Source organism: Embiotoca jacksoni, unplaced genomic scaffold (genome assembly GCF_022577435.1).
Source record: "Embiotoca jacksoni isolate LCO1_2020_lvr unplaced genomic scaffold, fEmbJac1.0.p SCAF_131, whole genome shotgun sequence".
Taxonomy (NCBI): domain Eukaryota; kingdom Metazoa; phylum Chordata; class Actinopteri; family Embiotocidae; genus Embiotoca; species Embiotoca jacksoni.
Window position 1 is genome coordinate 217,724 of NW_027185265.1, and position 20,940 is coordinate 238,663.

At 41.6% G+C, this 20,940-nt stretch overlaps 1 protein-coding gene across 1 annotated transcript; it reads left to right on the forward strand.

The window, feature by feature from the left end:
- Positions 1-496: 496 nt before the first annotated feature.
- LOC138196808 (AP2-associated protein kinase 1-like) lies at positions 497-20,940 on the forward strand (the record flags this gene model as incomplete). The annotated part of the gene is given in 20 exon segments (XM_069147171.1): positions 497-1,476; positions 2,774-2,892; positions 4,303-4,411; positions 4,675-4,817; positions 5,934-6,055; positions 6,370-6,451; positions 6,668-6,800; positions 6,908-7,011; positions 7,344-7,426; positions 7,585-7,745; positions 8,239-8,360; positions 8,926-9,264; positions 9,537-9,682; positions 9,762-9,970; positions 10,053-10,142; positions 10,690-10,785; positions 11,285-11,392; positions 12,439-12,609; positions 13,958-14,065; positions 20,217-20,940. Coding segments are annotated over 20 exon segments (3,297 nt in total). The 5' UTR covers positions 497-1,313.

A 20,940-nucleotide genomic window follows, 5' to 3' on the forward strand; every position in this document is an offset into this window, starting at 1 on the left:
GAGGGGAGGGAGAGGAGGAGAGGGGAGGGAGAAGGGGAGGGGGAGGGGAAGGGAGAAGGGGAGGGGAGGGAGAGGGGAGGGAGAAGGGGAGGGGAGGGAGAGGGGAGGGAGAGGAGGAGAGGGGAGGGAGAAGGGGAGGGGAGGGAGAGGGGAGGGAGAGGAGGAGAGGGGAGGGAGAAGGGGAGGGGAGGGAGAGGAGGAGAGGGGAGGGAGAAGGGGAGGGGGAGGGGAAGGGAGAAGGGGAGGGGAGGGAGAGGGGAGGGAGAAGGGGAGGGGGAGGGGAAGGGAGAGGGGAGGGAGAGGAGGAGAGGGGAGGGAGAAGGGGAGGGAGAGGAGGAGAGGGGAGGGAGAAGGGGAGGGGGAGGGGAAGGGAGAGGGGAGGGAGAGGAGGAGAGGGGAGGGAGAAGGGGAGGGAGAGGAGGAGAGGGGAGGGAGAGGAGGGGAGGAAGAAGGCGGGGCTGCAGCTGCGCCCTGAACTACATTACCCATAATTCCGTCCGCGCGTCAACAGCAACAGCTCGGATGTTGCGATCCCGCTGGCGGTGGTGGTTGCAGAGATTAGACCGCTTTAGACCGCTGGACTGAACCGTCTGATGTTCGGTTCGGTTCAGGGTTCGGTTCGGTTCAGGGTTCCGACTCTCCAGCTGCACCAGACGGACTCTTCGCTCTTCTGCCGGCTCGACGCCTGTTTGTTGAAAGGCTGCGTTGCGCTAATGCGTTAGCTCGCTTCAATCCTAGTTTTATTGTAAATGGGAGTAAATAAATAGCTAGCGATGTGGCAGCACACGGTGGCTTCACTTCACTGAGGATGGACAGATGTTTTTGGGCGATCTCATCGCACAAGTTACGCGTCGGATCCATCAGACACGAAGACATCATCTTCAGCGGATAACCTGGATAACCTTAACGGACACGAAATGTCATAGCGCGTAAGTAGCTAGCAGCTAGCTAGCTTGTAGCGGCTGGAAGATGGATCCGTCCTGTTCTCAGCAGCCGAACAGCTGGATGGACAGAAACAGAAATACCTCCTCCGGACATGCTTCAGCCTCCTGGCTGCTGTAATTCACTTACATAACAGCGAGTCGCAACCGCTCCAGCTTTCACCAACTGGCTTGTGTTGGCGAGCAAATGTGAAATTTGCCTCCATAAATGCGACTAAATAATAATAATAATAAACCATCACAGCTGACGAAGACATCAAATAGACTCGTTAGATTTACAGCTGCATTCACTGTCAGCGCCATAACTCAGCACAAAGACAGCAGCTGATCAGAGACAGACGGAGACAGAGAGACTGCTGTCATTTGGACGAGATGAGGAAGTTCTTTGATTCTCGTCGGGAGTTGGTCAGCTCCGGGCCCGGTTCTGGAGGAGGAGGTGGCAGCTCCGGGTCCAGTCATGCGGGCGGAAATTTCATTGGACGAGGCTTCACTGTCGGCCGGCACCAAGTCACTGTGGAGGAGATCATTGCTGAAGGTGAGGAAAAAGCGTTGCACGCGCCAGATGATGCCATTTGTTTGTCTTTTTCCCTGATCGTGCATGGAGCACTGAGTGACGTGTGTCCTGCATGCTCGAGTCACGTGACAACAGAAATGTAAGCTTGCACCCTCCCCAGGAGGATGATGGAGCTCTGCATCCTTGTATCTTGGATACGTATGTGTAAAACAGGCCTACCACTTTCTCTCAGCTGCACTCTGACTAACACAACCATTTTTCTGTCAGCTGTCATGATTCAGAAGTGAGATTGAAGGAGATGGAGACGTGACAGGCAGTTTGAGCCCTTTGAAGTGAATGCTTAGTACATACTGTCTCTTTCATAAGAACAACTGATAGCATGGCTGATGCCGGAGTAGAGGCCTGAAACTGTAGTTTAAACCTGGACTTCACCAAAACAAAGCAAATGTAATAATGGTTTTATACCCGGGAACACAGTCTGAGTTCCTGTTTACTGTGTACCGCCAAGTAAACAGTTCATTTGACCATCACATGTGCATTCAGTACTATGACCACTACTACAGCTACGACAAATTGATTGAGCATCAGAGACGCATTTTCTCATGTTCATGTCTGAACCAAACGCTGTGTTAATAACAGTATTTCTGCTTTTAATCACTTGTGTGAGTCTGCCAGCATGGCAAAAGATTTCAAAACAAGTGACCAGTCTGTAAGTCATGGAAGGAGACATTTAAGGGCATTCAATAGGAGCATCAGAAGCTGATGTAAACCATCCACGTGCACCCATGTTCGTAGTTATATCTTTTAAAGCCACACTGCCATGTGATATCATTACACGTCAAGTTGAGGATACGGTTTAAGCAGCAATGTCTGGCCTGAAATTGATGGCTCTGTCACACAGCTAAACTCAGCAAAGTGAATCTTTGGTGTGAGCATTACCAGATGGTTGGGCCTCAATGTAGGCCTCTACGTAAAGCCTGCAGCAATGACATGACTAATAGATAACGCTATAAGGCAGCACCATTTGGTCCTGATCGTCCTCGTTGATGTAGGGCTACACGGACAGCCACTACAACAGTTGTTAAAGTCATGAGGTGTAAAACAAATAGCATGTCAGCTGAATATTCAAAATAATAATGGCCCATAAAAGCCTGCAAGAGTGGTGTGATGCTAGTTTCATCTTTTTTTGATTGTAGTTAAAACTAGTCACAATCTTTAAGTGCATCAACAAGCATGGTCCTTGTAGTCAGGACTTTGCTGATCCATTTATCACATCTTACTGACAGTTTAATTTGACCTCTTCTCTCAAATCCTACAGGTGGTTTTGCAATTGTGTTCCTTGTGCGAACGAATCAAGGGGTGCGCTGTGCCCTGAAGAGGATGTATGTCAACAATGAGCACGATCTGCAGGTGTGCAAACGGGAGATTCAAATCATGGTGAGTGGCTGAGATTCAACTTTTCTCCGCCAGCTCACACTCTGAGCTCTTGTGCCAGGTGAAACCACATATGATGGCAACTGCAAAATCAAAGGCTTTTCAAAAGAAATCCACATACGCAAGAAGCCTCATTCTGAGCAGAATAACTAAGAACAAGTGCTGAATTCGGTACATCTACAGCCTGTGGCAGGCTTGTCTGCATTGTTGTGCCATATTTATTCATCTAGTTCTTTGTGTGATGCTTTTGTTTTCAAATGCATGGTATGGTTCGAATCAATGTGAATCCTTAAAGTACGATTTAGCTCCTGATGAGAGGTTATTATTATTTCAGTGTTCATTGTTGGCATTGGTTAAAAAAATAGGTTTTAGTTCTAAGGTATTTCTCCGGTGGTCCCTTGATACATTTGAGACATGCTGTCTATTTTCTCATGTAAAATCTTACAAATCTCAACATGCCTGCCATAAATTCATTGTATGGAGATGCCACTTGCTACTAAAATGGGGATTTATTTATTACCATTTTTAGTAATATGCAAAAGCAGAACAGAATAAAAAATATATGGCATGTTAGGCAACCCCAAATATGAAAACACAGTGGAAAGTTTGAGTTCAGAGTCTGTACATAAGGCTTGTTCTTTTCTGTCTGGAGGTACACTCAGGAAGGAAGGAAGCAATGGATGTTCAGATTACCAAAAAGTGTCACCTTGTGTCATTCAGATGAAAAAGTTGGCCTAATTTTGCTTTTTAAACCAACATTACTTTAATATTTGGTGCAAACAGGGTGTTTTCTCATCATACAATTTTTTTTTAACCTTTTACATTTTGTGTCTTGTTCTCTCTGTCACTCTTAGACACACACACAAACATATAAACACACACACCAACACACACACCAACACACACACACCAACACACACACACACACACACACACCAACACATAAACACCACACACACACACACACACACACACACACACACACCAACACATAAACACCAACACACACACACACACACACACACACACACACACACACACACACACAGACAGTGCTTCACCTCAGCTGCAGTACTTGACATTTTGTCATTACCTAATAGATTCCTGATTTCAGCTCTCCACTGCAGCTCCCTCTGCAGGTGATGCTCTCACACTGCATCTCAGAACACTGACCAGATTTAATGAATGAGTTACAGAATAAAAAGATGGTAGTATTTCTTTCGTGTCTTTAACCAATTTAAAATAGAAAACCTGGTCATTACAAACGACTTTAATGCTCGAACAAATTATTTCACCTGTCAGATAGTAATGTATATGAACACTATGCAGCTTACAGTAGATGTCCTGTTTTTGTAGAAATGTAGTGTACAGTAGTTTATTAATGCCCTTGATTGTGTGTTTGTGCGTTTGCAGAAAGACCTTGTCGGTCACAAGAATATTGTTGGTTATCTGGACTCCAGTATCACAGCTATGGGATCAAGGGATGTATGGGAGGTTTTCATACTTATGGACTACTGCAAGGGTGAGTGCTGAAAGGGAAATGAGATAATGCTGCAACTGGATGCTTTGATTCATGAAAGAATTTGAATGTAGGTTGCACTTTCAGAAGAAATCTGTGTTGCGGAATGGTTGTGCTGTTGAATGATAGAAACAAGCTGTTACACAGCCTAAACTATATCAGTGGTAGAACAGAATAACTAACCCACGTTAAGATATGATCAAATACCTCTGAAGTTCATTTCTCATGTTGTTTGATCTGCTGTATAATTGGATGTTCTTTTGCAGGAGGGCAGGTGGTCAATTTGATGAATCAGAGGCTGCAGACCGGCTTTTCTGAGACGGAGGTGCTGCAGATCTTCTGTGACACTTGCGATGCTGTTTCTCGCTTGCACCAGCGCAAGGCACCAATCATCCACAGGGACCTTAAGGTGACACATTTTGCCACTTGTGCTCTACCCAAGATCGCAACGATCATCCTTTCCTTGCATTTAAAAAAAAAAAAAAAAAAAAAAAAAAAAGTTCCTTCATTCAGTGAAGTGCAGTTGTAAACAATTGTTTAGCAGTAGGCAGGCTCTGGCTGGCACTACTACAGAAGATATTTGCCTAACGTTGTGTCTTTCTCAACTCTCCATTGCAGTGTAGCCGGGCTCTTTTTGGATATTTTGAGCTCAGCCAGGGAGCGTAGCCTACAAAGCCAGTTCTCATTAACAATGAATAGCAGCTGTTGCTGTCCCAGCTTTTTGAATCCATATGTGCGAATGGCAATGCACTACTCTGCACTGTGTACCCTAGGAGAGGACAGCTGGTCTAGTTTTGTTAACACGGCCAAAACTGGCTGTAGATCACCATTTGTAATCTTTTGAAGAATCGTTATTTGTGTACTTGTATTAGTTGAAGCTTTGTTTAATTGAGAACTACACTAATAGGAGAAGACAGGAGATTTCACTTGTCAAAATACTTTGAACACCTTTTACTTTCTGCAGAGGGAAGTGAACTCCACTGTAATTGGTCGATTAATTTGATGTTACCTTTACTCAATGGTCTTAATCCACATGGAAATATGACTTTATTGCAGTGCAGATTTATTTTTAACATAAAAACAAAAGTCAGAAGAGAGGGTCATTGATATCAGTTTGCCTTAAAGGCAAAGACACAAAACAGCCTGTTCTTGGTTGACCACCAGAGAGAACTTTGAGATGAGATATACAACTATATTGAGATGGTTTTAGTTCTTAAAACCATTAAAATATCTTCTTATAGATATCAAGACTGCAAATAAAACACAGGCAAAGTGTACAATAGGGGACTACATTACCTCCCAACAGTACTGATCCAAATTGGTCCCTTTAATGTAAAACCCCATATTGTCCTCAATCAAAAGCTGCTCCACGTGTGTGTGTGTGTGTGTGTGTGTGTGTGTGTGTGTGTGTGTGTGTGTGTGTGTGTGTGTGTGTGTGTGTGTGTGTGTGTGTGTGTGTGTGTGTGTGTGTGTGTGTATATATATATATATATATGTGAGAGAGTCACCTCTTGTATATCTACAGGTGGAGAACATCCTTCTGCACGACAAGGGTCATTATGTGCTGTGTGACTTTGGCAGCGCCACTAACAAGTTCCAGAGCCCGCAGACTGAAGGAGTGGCTGCCGTGGAGGAAGAAATCAAAAAGTTTGTGCCTCTTTCATCTGAAACTTTCACTCATTAGCACTTCTTTGAGATGATACGCCACAGAAACTGTCGGCAGGTTTCTTACCCTTGAACAGCTTTTTAGTTTTTTATATTATTTAATTTTATTTCACCCCATCCTAAAATGGACTGCAGCTATAGGGCTCTGCATAAGGCAGCTGAAAATCTTATTATGTGTGAAACATTTAATTTGTTACACATAAAGTTATTGCTTTAGCATTTATGCACACTTATAAGCACACACTACTGTGAAGGTTATATTTCAGTATATAATATATATTGTTCTCTTCTTCCAGGTACACCACTTTATCATATCGTGCTCCTGAGATGGTGAACCTCTACAACAACAAGATTATCACCACAAAGGCAGACATCTGGGTGAGTGACAATGACAGACCTCTTTGATAATCACGCATGCATCATGTATGAGGTCAGACGGCTCCTGAAGAAAAAAATATTAAACCTGATGTTAATCCACACTTTAGTAACCTCAGCTGGTGTTTAGATGGGAAAAGGTTTTTCTTGTGTCACTATTCTTGATTAAATCTTCTCTTCTCTTGCGCGATGGGGTTTGCATGTGATTGTCTTCTCCAGGCTCTGGGCTGTTTGCTGTACAAGTTGTGCTTCTTCACTCTGCCCTTTGGTGAAAGCCAGGTGGCCATCTGTGATGGCAGTTTCACCATCCCAGATAATTCCCGCTACTCTTACGATCTTCACTGCCTCATTCGTTAGTGCCTCTTAAATATTACTTAATGTAATCAACTGCATCAAATTCAGTTCTATCGGTTTACTTTCGTCTCACTTTCATTGTTTCTTCATGGTGTGTTTTCTCAGGGTACACACTGGAGCCAGACCCGGACAACAGACCAGATATCTACCAGGTGTCCCACTTTGCTTTTAAACTCGCTCAGCGGACCTGCCCCGTTCTGAATGTGAAGGTCAGTTCTTCCTCAGCACCAGGGGATGCTGACATATTTGCTTGACTCTCTTATCAGGAATTGATTTTCTTCTTGTACTCAGTGGAATCTGCTTTGGGATCTTTGGCTGACCTACATAGACGGACATGTCAGTTGTCTGTGGGAGGAAATGAGCTCTGATTCATTAGTTGTACACAGTAGAAATTACACAATAGCTATGATAATATTTCATTAAAAAATTAAAAATGAAAAGTTTTCTATGTCAAATTTAGTCTGTAACGTTGATGGTTCAGTCTTGTGAAACATCTGCGTAGATTTCTTTGTAAAGATTTTCCTTTTCTTTCCCAAACTAGAACTCTCCAATTCCTTCTAAACTTCCTGAGCCAGTCAAAGCAAGTGAGGCTGCTGCAGCAAAGAAGAGCCAAGCTAAGCCCAGGCAAGCATGACCTGCTTACTCTTTATTACCATTAAAGCTGTAGTAACACTGCATTTTATGACAGTAATTAGGTACAGTTCTGAAATTCATTAAATAATTATGTTAGACACTGTTTGCCATGATTAACAAGAAGGTCATCAACCTGCCTTCATTTCCAGACTGACAGATCCAATTCCCACCACTGAAACCTCCATCACTCCTCGCCAGAGGCCCAAAGCAGCACATACCCAGCCGGCTGCTGGCATCCTACCCATCCAGCCTGCTGCTCTCACCCCTCGCAAGCGGGCTAATCTCCCTGGTGGTGCGGCTCAGCCTGTGGGTATGTACAGCACTCTGTCCTTACTTGCCTCTCTGTCATAGGAGGAAAGAAACCAATCTTTTGAATGAAGATGTTCATGAATACAGGAATCCCTCTAATCCTTTTGAGCACACATTGAATACTGTAATTCTCAGCAGGAAGAGATCAAGTATTCAGGTTAAGACTCATGCAAATTAAAGCAATCTAACCACAGGCCCAAAGTGATTATGAAATGATTTTCTCCGCTTCTCTCTCACTGTGCTACGCTGCTTCAGGTGATGTCAGTTTTTGTACCTGTTAAAAATTGCTTTGATGTATTTATTGAGCATTCAACAGATTATTTAGTCCTCTTTAATACATTTTTCATGAGCATTATATTGTTATTCAACATGCAAATAAACCTTTTTATATTGCTTCATTTTTAAACTGTTGTGCATCTGTGCAAGTATTAAAATTGAATGATCTCCATGCTGTTGACTAATGTGTATTCAGTGCTCTTTTTAACCTCCCGCAGGAGTCAGCTTAGACCTCTCTCAGCCAGCTGCAGCTCTGCAGTCACAGAAGGCGCAGGCTTCAGCTCTGCCACTCATCCAGTCACAAAACAATTCAAGTCAGGCTGCAGCTCCACAGAAGCAGGTATACACGGACTAATTACACCAAACAGCCAAAAGAGCTTTCTAGAGTTGGAAATCAATACAAATCCTGCCTCGTATCTGTATTTGTGCAAATTCCGTAAAAAGGAAAAAGACGAGCAAATGTCTTCAGTAAAGCATAACTCGTCATTGGCATTTTGTGTCTGGGTGGACATGCACATGTCTTTAAACTGGCACTGCAACAATTAGTTGATTACTTTGACTGAGAGAAATAAACAACCAGCAACAGTTTTGAAAATCATTTAGGCATCAAAAAGCTGCTTTTTACTTATTTTCTCTACCTAATCTGATTGTAAATTAAACATTTTTGGGGTTTACTGTTTTTCTAAAACAAGCGATTTGTGGTCATAACCTTTGGTTTTGGGTATATAGACTGAATTATGGCTATATAATAAAATAATCATTGTTTGTTATCAGCCTGTCATATACATGAATTAAGAGTTGTTTTTTGGAGCTTAGCACCCTTTGTTATTCTTGTTAATCAAAGCTGCTTTGCAGATATGACCTTTGAGTGACAGCAGATTCTGTCACTTACCTTTGTGTGACAGGCTGTGCAGCCAACTGCAGCTGCAGAGATAGCAGCAGCAGCAGCATCACAGGTGACCAAGGCTGACGTCCAACCACAAGCACAGCCAGCAGTCCAGCCCCAGACCACATCTTCCTCTGTGGTCAGCTCCAACTCCCAGCAAGCAGCACAGACTCCGTCCAGCCCGGCCCCACCTCAGCGCCCATCTCGTCGCAAGCAGGCCAGCCAGGCTCAGCAGCCAGAGGCTCAGCTGTCTCCCAGTAAACAGGCCCCCAGTCAGCAGCAGCAGCAGATAAATCAACCATCAGCTGCCCAGGCTCAGCCCGCCTCTACTGACATCAGCCAAAAATCAGCTGAGACCGTAAGTGGCCCCCTGCTAAAAACCCAGCTTCCAACCATTTCTGAACATCCTCAGCATTGCAGAGCATGTCAGTATCATTCTCATTTTAGCCATCATTAATAAGTGTCTGTTCCTCCCAAAGTTTTCTCATTGACCAAAGACATTGGAAATGTCGTGAATAAATATGTTTGTCTTAACACTCTCCTCTGAACACATTCAGCTGTGAGTCTTTCTGTGAGACATCCTATGAAATATTTAGGCTTCCTTCCCACATCCATGCTTCTTTTGATCAGACTCCACCTGCTACTCCAAAGACAACTGAAGAACGGGGCCACCAGCGCACACCAAGTGATGCCACAGTGAGCGCTGCCGCTGCAGCTCCAGTGAGCGACTCCTCACAGCAGCCGCAAGGAGCTAATGGAGACGCTGCCCTTAATCAGTAAGTGCCATGTTTACTGGAATAACCCCAAAGAATTTATCATTTTCTGCTTGTTTTATTTATGATATTCTACTTGCAGATCCCTTCCATCTCAGCCAAGCACCGTCCAGCCTGTTCAGCTCGGTCTTAGTGATGCAGCACAGGACCAAAGCAAAGCTGCCCCCACTGGTCCCGCCTCTGGTGGTGCCACCAACACCGCCACCCAGCCAGCATGGAACCCCTTTGACGACGACAACTTCTCCAACCTCGCTGCAGAGGAATTCAAAGCAGATGACAAAAAGGCTAACGGTAACACTGAAAGCTCATGTAATGTGTGCAGTATTTTTAATTTGTGATAAACAATAGATTTCGGGGATTTTCTGTTTACCAGACCCACCTTCAGATACCGAGACAGCATCTTCTGAGGAGTTGATACCAGGTCTGCAGGGCTCAACTGTGGATGATGGTCCCCAAGAAACTGGTATTTCACATTTTACCCTCCGACAGCCTACAGGCTTAGTGTTTTTTTTAATTTTTGTTCTTCATGGGCCTGAACCTGTCGGGTCCAGAAAACTTTTGGTGCCATTATTATGCCAACTACAAAACATCCAAACTTTTCCATTGTGATGCATTGATTTTGCTGTAAGAAACTGTGATTTCAGACAAGCACTTAACAGAAGCATTCGATGAAGTGCTAGAACAAACACATACAAAATATGCTGATAACTGTGAAAATAATGTATCATTCGTTAGTTAAAATATATAACAGTCTCAGTAACTTAAGGGACCTGCAGCTAAGATTCTGTTTCAGACTGCAGTAAAAAGACAATGTAGGAAAATCAATGAACTTAGAACTTGAACTTAACTTCATCTGACTTTATTTCAAGCTGTGTGTTTTACCACCTGGTTTGAATCATTTGTATTCAAACATCACCAGGTTTCTTCCACATTATATTTTTAACCTGATTTTGCAACTTCATATCATGGTTTATAAATCTTACCTGGGTAATTCTGCTTCTGCTTCCTAGTTGAAAGACCATCAGCCATTCTTAATGTGGAATCAGAAGCCTCACTGTTGGCTGTCCCAGATCCTTTCCATATCCTCGAACTGTCAGATACACCTGGTAAATATATCTTTCTGTGGATCAATATTGTACACACAAATACCTGTTTCTATGGGCTTTTTCTTAGTTGAGTTAAAACTGATACTCTCACACATACTCACAGTATAAAATATGAATTTAGTTATCTAAATAAATTATAGCAACAATTCTGAAAAACCTTTGAGTTTATGTAGGAAAATCAGAAACATGGAAAAATCGTGCAGATTGTTTTAATTAATTTAAAATTAAAATGAATTACAACATTAAAAAAAATGATACAAAAGTACATTATCCTAACATTCGGTGCATGATCAGAAGCCTGTGTGCCTCCAACAACACACAATTTTCTCTGTTGTTGTCATATGATTTGTTTTGCCTGTAAATTCTTAATTTAATTCAAATAACACCCTGCTACTTTTTCAGCTTTGTGTGAGCAACTTTACAGTTTTGCTACAACTGTTTTTATACTTTGCTCACAAATGTCTCTTTTCTATTTCTCTCCCTCTTCGTTGGCCTTTAGAGAAGCTGATTGAAGGACTCAAATCTCCAGATACATCTTCTCTCTTGCTTCCTGATCTCCTGTCATTGTCTGATCCCTTTGGTGGCTCTGTGGAAGAGTCTGCAAAAGGTGTGTGTGTGTGTGTGTGTGTGTGTGTGTGTGTGTGTGTGTGTGTGTGTGTGTGTGTGTGCGCAGGTTTATGTGCTTCAAAATGCATTTGATTACAGAGGATTTTAGTTTTTTTACAGTAAGTGTTAAATCCAAAAACAAAAGTATAGAAAACTTTTCATGGTATGGAGTACAGCTTAACCTTAATGGGAGTTTAGGTGAGATACCAACCTGTGTCTGCAGTTAAGGCTGTTCTTTGTGTGTAAACAGTAGTGTAAATGTTATGTAGAGCACACTTTCTCATCAGTCTGTATTTAAAGCTGATATGATCAATACTTTTTATTTAGACTGAATCCAATGTGACCATGTTTGTGAAAGGACTGCCTGCACAGAGATTATATCCGGCCTCTGCAGTTCTCCTCAACTTGACACAGCTTTTTAGTATCTTTCAGCTCAGCTGTTTTGGTTTTCTGCTTTGGTCCACTCTCATCACTGTCTTCAGCATTGTTGTCAGACACAGCATTAAGCTGTTTTCATAGAAAAAGCGGGATACTATCTGTCCAGCCAGGTCGAGGTGTCCTCCTAAATATGTCACGGATTTCCAGTTTATCAGTATTTATCAGTAGCTTGAAAAGTGACAATATTTCAATGGTATTCACAGTTTATTTTTGCTGCCACCAAGTGGCCAAAAACATGTCTCAACTTATATAGTGACAATCGTTGTAAAATGTCTTAGTTAGTGGATGAGAGGTTTGTAGCAAAGAAAGACAACATGTCATGAAAAATGTATAGAAAGGCATTTGTAAACCAGCTGTACCCTCTGGATATTTCTCCTGTGTTTGTATACCCTCTATTGATAAGTTAAGAGAAGGTTATTTATCTATCTTCACCTACGTTGTGTATAACGTCGAGAGTGCCGATATTTTTTCTTGTGACGATCTTGTAATAGTACAGATTGTAAATAGTAGAAGGAAATTTTGTCACAAACTTGATCTGTTTTCTTGTTCTTGTGCTTCAACAATAACAAAACTTTGCCCTCTCCTTTGTCTTTTTCTGCCCTGGTCCAGGCCATCTCACTGCAGACGACTCTCTCTTGGGCTGCTCACTGATCTCTGGTCCATCTGGCCCTCCGGCTGCAAGCAGCGCCACCTCCTCCGTCTCCTCTGCTCCCATCTCGGCTTCCTCTGCTTTGGATGATTTCAGCCTGTTGTCTGGAGACTCGGCACAGCCTAAAGCGGGTAAGTTGTAAGAATTTTATAAGAGGAGGGAGTGACATCCCACGCACTGCTAGAACTGTATTTAAAGCAACAATTTAAGGCAACACAGATCTACTGTATAAGCAACAGGGACAATGAAGATTTTTAAAAGAAATATTTCTTTCTCAATAAATTCTTAATATGTAAGAGTTATCAAAATGAAGAAAAAGGTCTTTAGGAAAATAACAGAAATGCTCCTCTTCCTCTCAGCCATGTTGTTGTCTGACTTTCATTGTCTGCCGCTGGCAGGCTGAGCTGTGGGGGAGGACAGAGTAAACACATTTCGGCTGTAGTTTACTACAGCAACTTATCAATAGACACTGTGTTGTCAGCAGTGGTATTGAAGAATAAGAATGACATCAGCAGCTAACCATACAAAATAGAGATTTGCAGTTGTGTTAAAACGCTCTTTAATTATTGTGCTGAAGCTGATTTAGCTCACTACTTTAACTGACTTGTACTAGCGATTTATTAATAAAGCCACGGTGCAACTTGGGTGATCTGGAGATCATTCTGGTCCACCATTATAACTGGAATTGACATTTCAGTTCCTTTATTACAGTTAATTTGGAAGAAGAGAAAGACGGCGGCCTGGGGGAGCCAGGATACACAAGAGCATCCTTCACACAAGTCTAGTATCACATTGACACACTTCTTTGATTCAAATGTGTTGATCAGACAGCAGTTGTAGTGGGACAAATAACAGATTCGTTCAAAAAAAGCACCTATTGTGTGTATCAAGTGGAAAATATCTACCACTGGGTGGCATCAGAAGCATTTTCACCAAAGTTTAACATCTAATGCACATTTATCGTGATGAGCTGTTATGTTCATCTTCTTAACTTCATAAAGGTTTGATATTTAAAGGTGGGTGAATAATTCTCATCTGTATGGATTCACTTTCATGTTTTTTTCTGTGTACAATAGTAAAACGTAAGTGCTTCCTTTGATTGATATTGTCTGTAACACTGTATTGCATGCCCCACATTGAGAAATCCACAGCTGTAGTTTCTTCTTTTCGTCCTTGGCTGCTGAACAAAAGCATTTGACTATTATTGACAGTGCCAACTCCAAATCAGCCTGACTGTGTGCACCAGCTGCATCAAAATAATTACCACTGATCTATCCTCATAATATCTTGTCATACGGGCCGTGTACCACTGGAGAGGAGCGGATGTGTTTTGTTCATTAATTGCTGATTTTATGAATATGTTTGTCACATTGAAGAAGGAAGAACCGTAGCTGGTGTCATTGCTGTTGTCCTAAACTGTGTGTGGAAGAAGCTTAGACTCTACAGTGCTCTAATAAAAATGATCATCCTTCCCCGCAGACTCGTCTCTTCTGATCTCAGACTTTGAGTGTCAGCAGGCCGGTGCAGAGGCAGGCACAGAGGATGAGTTTGATCCTATTCCCGTCACAGGCCGAAAGAATTCCCAAGGTAGGTCTTTACCGTCTCTTGAAGGAAGCACAGGTGGGTCGAAATGGTGATTAGCATCACAGACACGTCCTAGTTCTCCACACTTGTAACTGAAGGCAGTGAAGCTTACTGATAAGAGGCTCAGTTACATGTACCATTTTTACATCTTCACACACAAAGTTAAGAATGTTTGATAACCACTAGAGGTAAATGGGTAAATTCTGCTGTCTCTTTCTCTTTTCTCTCGTTCTTGACCTCTCTCCCCCTCTTTGACTTGCTTTGTTTGCTTCTTGTGACTCCCGCTCCTGTGCTTCTCCTCCCCTCTGTTTGCTTGTACTCGTCACGTCCCCATCCCCGCCTTCCCCTTGTCTCTCCTCCGGCCAGTTTCAGGAGGCCACTCGCGCAGTAACAGTGGTGGCTCTGAATCCAGCCTGCCCAGCTTGGCCCGCTCCCTGCTGCTGGTGGACCAGCTCATCGACTTGTAGGCGGCCCCTTCCCCTCCCCGTAGAAGCTGTAACACTGGATTATAGACTGGCATAGCATAACAACAATCAACACTATTGTCATACCTAGCTTCCTGCACCCTCTGCCTATCATCTTTGTTGTAGTTCCAACAGTAGAAACATCCTTCGCCTGTCAGTGCTTCTTCATTCCTGCCCTCTCCACTGCATCGATCACCGTATCTAGCTTCTCTTCATCTCTCATCCTCACTTTTTCTCTTTGTTGTAGTCTCCATTCATTCTTTTTGTCAATCAGGATATAACACAGCTATCCGGTTTGTTTCAACAATACTGCATTATGTCTAATAGCAAACAATAGAAGATCATTGTTGTGATGTATTATAGGCATAGTTCTTCTAAGTGGTTGTAGTTATTATCGTGCACGAGTGAATTTGTCGTCGTTTGCCTTTTTAAATTCTCCTCCCCAGATTTATTTACACTTTTAAAAAAACAAAAAAACATGGAAGAATTAAATGACCATTTGTTCAAATGAGGTTCATTTCTATAAATGCAAAACTTCTTTGAAACTTAGTCATGTAGCCTGAATTAGCACAGTTGCTTAAATGTTACTACCTCTATCAGGGCTGTGCGATGGAATATCTTTAACAATTTAAAGCTGCTATAGATTAGACAAAAAAAACCATCAAATGAAGTTACAATCTGTGAAGAAAAGGGGCAGAAACACACAACGGTGAAGTGCCATAAAATAATGTGAGAAGCAAATGTTTGGAGTTTTGAAAGTGGATTTGCTAAACGGCACAAATAATCATTCAATGTGAACTCGTTTCCCAGACAACCTGTAACCATGCTACCTTCAAATGGAACTCGTGAGGTCGTGTTATGAGATGTGAGGTCATGTATGGTTGGTGTTGACGTGGTTAAATTGTGAGAATACTGCTGCTAGGCAACATGGATGGCAACTAGAAGTTACAGAGGCTAACAATTTAGCAAGTTAGCTGGTGAGTAACCACAGACTGTATATACAAGTGAACGTAGCTTTTAGGTCAGAAAAATTAGGCCAATGCGGAAGTTCGTTAAACTGCAATACCACCGAAGGCCACTAAGGGTCGGCTCCAAAACAGCTCTGGCTCCATAAACTCCCATTCAACTTCTTTCATGAAATGCAAACTCAGTAAATGTTTTCCCCGAGTCAATTTGGTGTCATTCATGAAAGTCATTCCTTCTTATTAGTTCCATTGGTCCATCCGAAAATAATCCCATCGTTAATTAGAAATTAGGCCTCAAAAAGCGGTATTTTTTGGGGCGAGACTCTGATTGAGAGGTGTGTGGTGTAGTCAGGTTTCCGCTATCTGTGGTCGAGCATAGTGTCCTCGGGTTCCCAATCAGATCAAGTCAGATCCACCGCTCACTTCCCTCCCAGCTCATCCAAATATTGTAGAAACAAGATGACGGCAGCCAAAATCCAAACTCAAGGCTTCAGAATGGCAGTTCTTAAACCAATGGGTGACGTCACTGTTGATTGCTGCTTGTAAGTAACGTAATGCAGGGAATGCAAAGGCATAATGACAGAGGGAGAAGACGTTGGAACAGAAACATTTTTCTCAGATGTATTACCACTTATCCCTAAAATCACTATATATTAAATGATTATCCAAGGAAAAATGAACTTCTATGTCATCTGAAAACGTCAGCAAACACGTCACAACTGGAGAACTCTGAGCTTTCAAAAAAATCTTGTGGCCTGAGGTCGTGAATACCACAGGAGGTTGTGTTCACATGGTCTCTTCTCGTGAACATGGTAAATACCACCCCATTTGAAGGCAGCACCGTTATCACCTGCTCTTCTTTTGAGCTTCTTGTTGTTTCTGTTTTCTCTCTTTAGGCAAGCAATAGCTCGCCTTTAAATGACAAATCAGGGTCATTTAATTGCTTTAATAGCAGCGTGCCATATTAATAGAATTGCATGAAAATAATTTGAATAATCAACACTAATAGGAAATAGTAGAAACACAGTAGCAATTATATATATAGAGCAAACATTCATGACTATTTGGGTCATTTCTCGGCACTAACAGAAACAGTCAAACATGTAATTTAAAACATTTATTTTCCTTAAATATCAACACATTCATTCCACATTGTGCAATCCTTCCTACATTCCTTTCATTTGTTTACTCCTGATTTATGTAAATAGATATCTGCAACCCTGCAGGCTCTTACCCAGACCGTATATATATGAAGTCATTGTCATAAAGCTTTACTTGTGGAAAACATTTTGCTTTACTTGTGAAATCTCTCTCGTATATATATACGTATATATATATATATACAGTGTCTATATATATATATATATATATATATATATATATATATATATATATATATGACATTGTTTTCCTGTTAATACATGTTAATATGAATAGAGTGTTAGAGAATGAATGTAAGTAATAAATATTAGTCTATAATAAAATATATCTATGATTCTTAACACCATAATCATTCAATACTATTGAAGAATAATCTATATAAATATTTCATTCCTCTTTGTGGAATTGTGTGTTGAGAAGGTTTTGTTTTTTTTCTTGGTTATAGCTACTCAATAACTGTCAGTACATTAAACTGTATAGATGATAACCCTAGTCTTTGTTTGATCTGGACGATTAGGCTGAACCCTATGTCTTATTCCACCTTTGTGAAAAGAACGTCAGCCTGTGTTCTGTTAGTTTACATGGACTGATGAAGGATTATATTTTTACTCAAAACAGTCTTCTGGAAAGTGGGAGTTTAACCGCGTGGATTTTAGTCCTGTTTTCGTTTGAACTTGTGCTTCTCAAAGCGTTTTTGTTCTGCTTTGCCGGTTGTAGTAATCACAGAGTTCATATCGGAAAAAAAAGCATGGCAGTGTTGTTGAATGTCACGTTCACGTGTGTTGGTATACAGTGTTATGATAAGTATGTGTGCGTGTGCGTGGAGTCCGAGTTGTTGGATGTGTTGTGTTGTTGTTTGCTGCAAATTGGCGACGGCCACGTTGTCATTAGAATCTCTGAAAGCACAGGCCCCGCCCCCACCCCACCGAAATTCTCTCAGGTAGTCAGAGCTGGAAATGTACAGTGTTGGCTCACTGCTCCATGGTCTCACTGTGCTCTGGAAGTCTGCGCACCACATTACAGTTTACTGAATTACAGAACGTGTTTGATGCGTCATGTGTGAGGGGCTCTGTGAGGTGTGGAAAGGTCTGTGTGAGGACACGGCTCTGCTGCTGTAGTTGTGGTTTGATGATCAGACAGCATCACTGTAAGTCAGCTGTGTAGGTTTAGATAGTGTCAGCTCCAGTCAGCAATATAGAGGTTTCTGGAGGATCAAACTAAGGTGTTGATTACAGTGGGAAGATGACGATTTTATTTCCATTTTGTCACGTTAAACAGGAATTAAAAAAGCACACTCTAACTGTTACAGTGCGTTTTTGAGAGATGTACTTAAAATGAGAAAGTAATTGAGAGATATTAATTAGAATAATGCGGATTTACTATTTGATCATGATTTAAGCCAAAGAAGCTTTTAGAATGAGAAACAAACCAGTCATACTGTATTTTAATGCTGATAAAGTGCCCAAATTGTTGGTTATTATATTATAAATGTAAGGAGCTCTTTGAATGATTCATACCAATGCAGCAGTACAGTACTTTGAATCCTACAATTCTGAATCTGGGAACAGTGCCAAAAGCATGGAGTGCACTTTGTGACTGATCCACATCATCTTTAAATATTAAAGGTCAAGAAGTGTTGTGGTATTAAGGTAATAACATACATATTGGTTTCTGTTATTTCCCTGTTTCTATCTGGCCCCTGAATATTTTGACTAGAACATGCACATGTATTTTGAATTAAAAATAATTTGGGACCCAAAATATTTGCAGAAACGTGACATAGGAAGCTGTTTTCAAAACTCTTGGGTGTATTTACTGCAGTTGAAGAGGTATATTTTTTTTGTATCATCCTCTTTCTCACCCTTTCACTGAACAGCTCAGTCGTTTGCAGTTACTTTTTGAACCTATGCAACTCCCGAGCTCTCTCCCTGTAGCCACCAGTGTGCTGTTGTAATCAGTAAAGCCGAGTAAGACGAGTCCACGATGTGAACCAGAAGCCCCTCGTTCCCTCTGTTGTTTTGCCTAAAGTGAAAGCTGTCGATTAGCCGATACCATTGAGTGTTTTGAGACGCCTCCTGTCATTATGGCCCAAACCTGCGTCAGAGCTGTGATATCGTGTGCTCCTTCTATTTTTGTGAGATAACTAAATAATTCTAAAGGGATGGCAAATAAAGTTCAAATGTGAATGTCAATGTGTTGAGTATTGATTCTGATTTTATTTTCTGGTAAAAGGATGGAAACAGTTTGTAAAGCATCACCAAAAATATATAAATTTGTATTCATAATGATCTTTCTATTGCAGAATTTCTAAAATATATTCCACATTAAGTGTTTCTCACCAGACATTCACGCAAAGATATGCACCTGATGTACTTTGGTGAGAAGGTAAAGGCTTAAATTAAAAGTTACCACTGAGTATCTTAATAAACTGGTAAATGTTGAAATGTACCATCATGTAGGAATAAGTTAAAATGTGTAATGCACTAAGAATCTGCTCGGATAACACTTTAATTCTACTCGGGTAAGACCCAACATCATCTTCTTGTTCTGTAACAATCTTAATCCATTTTTTATTTTTACATTATTATAAAAAGTGTTTTTATTAGTATGTCCACCAAAGATCAGCAGCAGCAGATATTTAAATTTGAAATAAACACAACCGTGTTTCTTTACATTTAAGCTTTAAAAAAGATGAATTGACGTATCTTCATTTGCATGAAGATCACGTCAGCCACACTATTTAAAGATAATAACATTGCGTTGCAACAGTGTAACTGAACCATGATTTTGAGTCTCTGTTCCACATTTCTTTCCTCTTTATTCTGTTTAAATCTGTGTCTCTTGGCTGTGATGTAAAATGTGGGTCGTTTTGAGTGGGACTTGTTTGCATAAAAGAAATGTTAAAGGAAAAAAACCAACTTTTAAAATGTATATAACTATTCCTGCTGCGCTTTTATTTTGAAAGATGTTTATTTCCCATGACACAGCGTGTGTAGTAGCTGTTTGCTGCCAACGTTGTCATGGCAATAACAACTAAAACTAATACATTAATAGTTGTCTTTCACTGAAATATTTTTAAACAGGTTTAGGGTTAGATATGTCTGTCTTTTGGCTCAGTTCACAATAAATCTTCTTTTAATCCATATTTCATATTGTTCAATTTATATTCCAAAAATGTAATTTGCTTCACCAAGCTTGTTTAAAAAAAACATATATACCTGTCATCCAAGGTAAGTCTTCCTTTTTATTTGATCAGCTCCTTAGGTTTATTTTAGTAACAGTGTATATTTACTCCACTATTTGTCTGTTAAGTAATTTTTTTGGAAAATGTGTAAAATTTGTGTCACGACTTAATGACAGAGTAAAAATGTGGTTACTGAGACTGGACCTGTTGAGAACCAGTGGTTTAAATGAAACATCTTTTTCTGTTTAACATCACTGATAGAATTGTAAAATGCCAGAGAATCGAAAAAGAAAGGCCACTTCATTGAAAAAGTCATGAAAGCTCCTAAGCATACAGTTCATCTTCCTATCTGACCTTTGTTCCGTCTCGTCCACATGCAGACCTGCAGAGGGAGCTGGGCAATAGTAAACTACGAAGCGCCCGCACTGCGGCTCCCGTCCAGTTCACCGAGGAGAAACAAAGGCCGAGGATCCAGCAGAGCAACGCTGCATGTGTTGACATGTTTCCTTGTGATGAACGCAGCATTCAACAGCAGACCATTGAAACTCCTCACGCCAGCCTTCATTTCATACCCGTCAAGCAAGAATCCCAGTCCCAGCCTCCCAGCAGCCCAGTCACCTCTGATGTCTTCCAGCTGGCCCCCTTTAAAACACCAGCAAAAGAAAGCAAGATGGCATGCAGCAGCTCTGTGTCTGATAAACCTGCTGAGACATGTGATGTTTTCCTTCAGGCTCCGTTTGGGAAGAGGCAGGAAACCACCAAAGCTGCTCCAATTACCACCCACGCATTTAAGTGTGGTACACAGCAGATCCAGACCAGCAAACAGTGTCACCCAGTCAAAGCATCACCTCCTCCTGCCTATCAGCTCGTCAGCATGCGAGCAGTTGAGACGCCTCTGCTTCAGCAGCCGGTGGCGGTGCACCGGGTCGTCTCCAGGATCGGTCAGCAGGCCGCCGTGAGCTCGGTCGCTGTGGGGCCTCTGCATTCCTGGACCATCGGGGGGAGAGGTCTGAACGACCCGTTTACTGCTGCACCTTTTCAGCCAAGATGCTCTCAGGGGAAGCCCTGATTATCATCATCTCTTCCAAAAATGCCAAGTCAGAG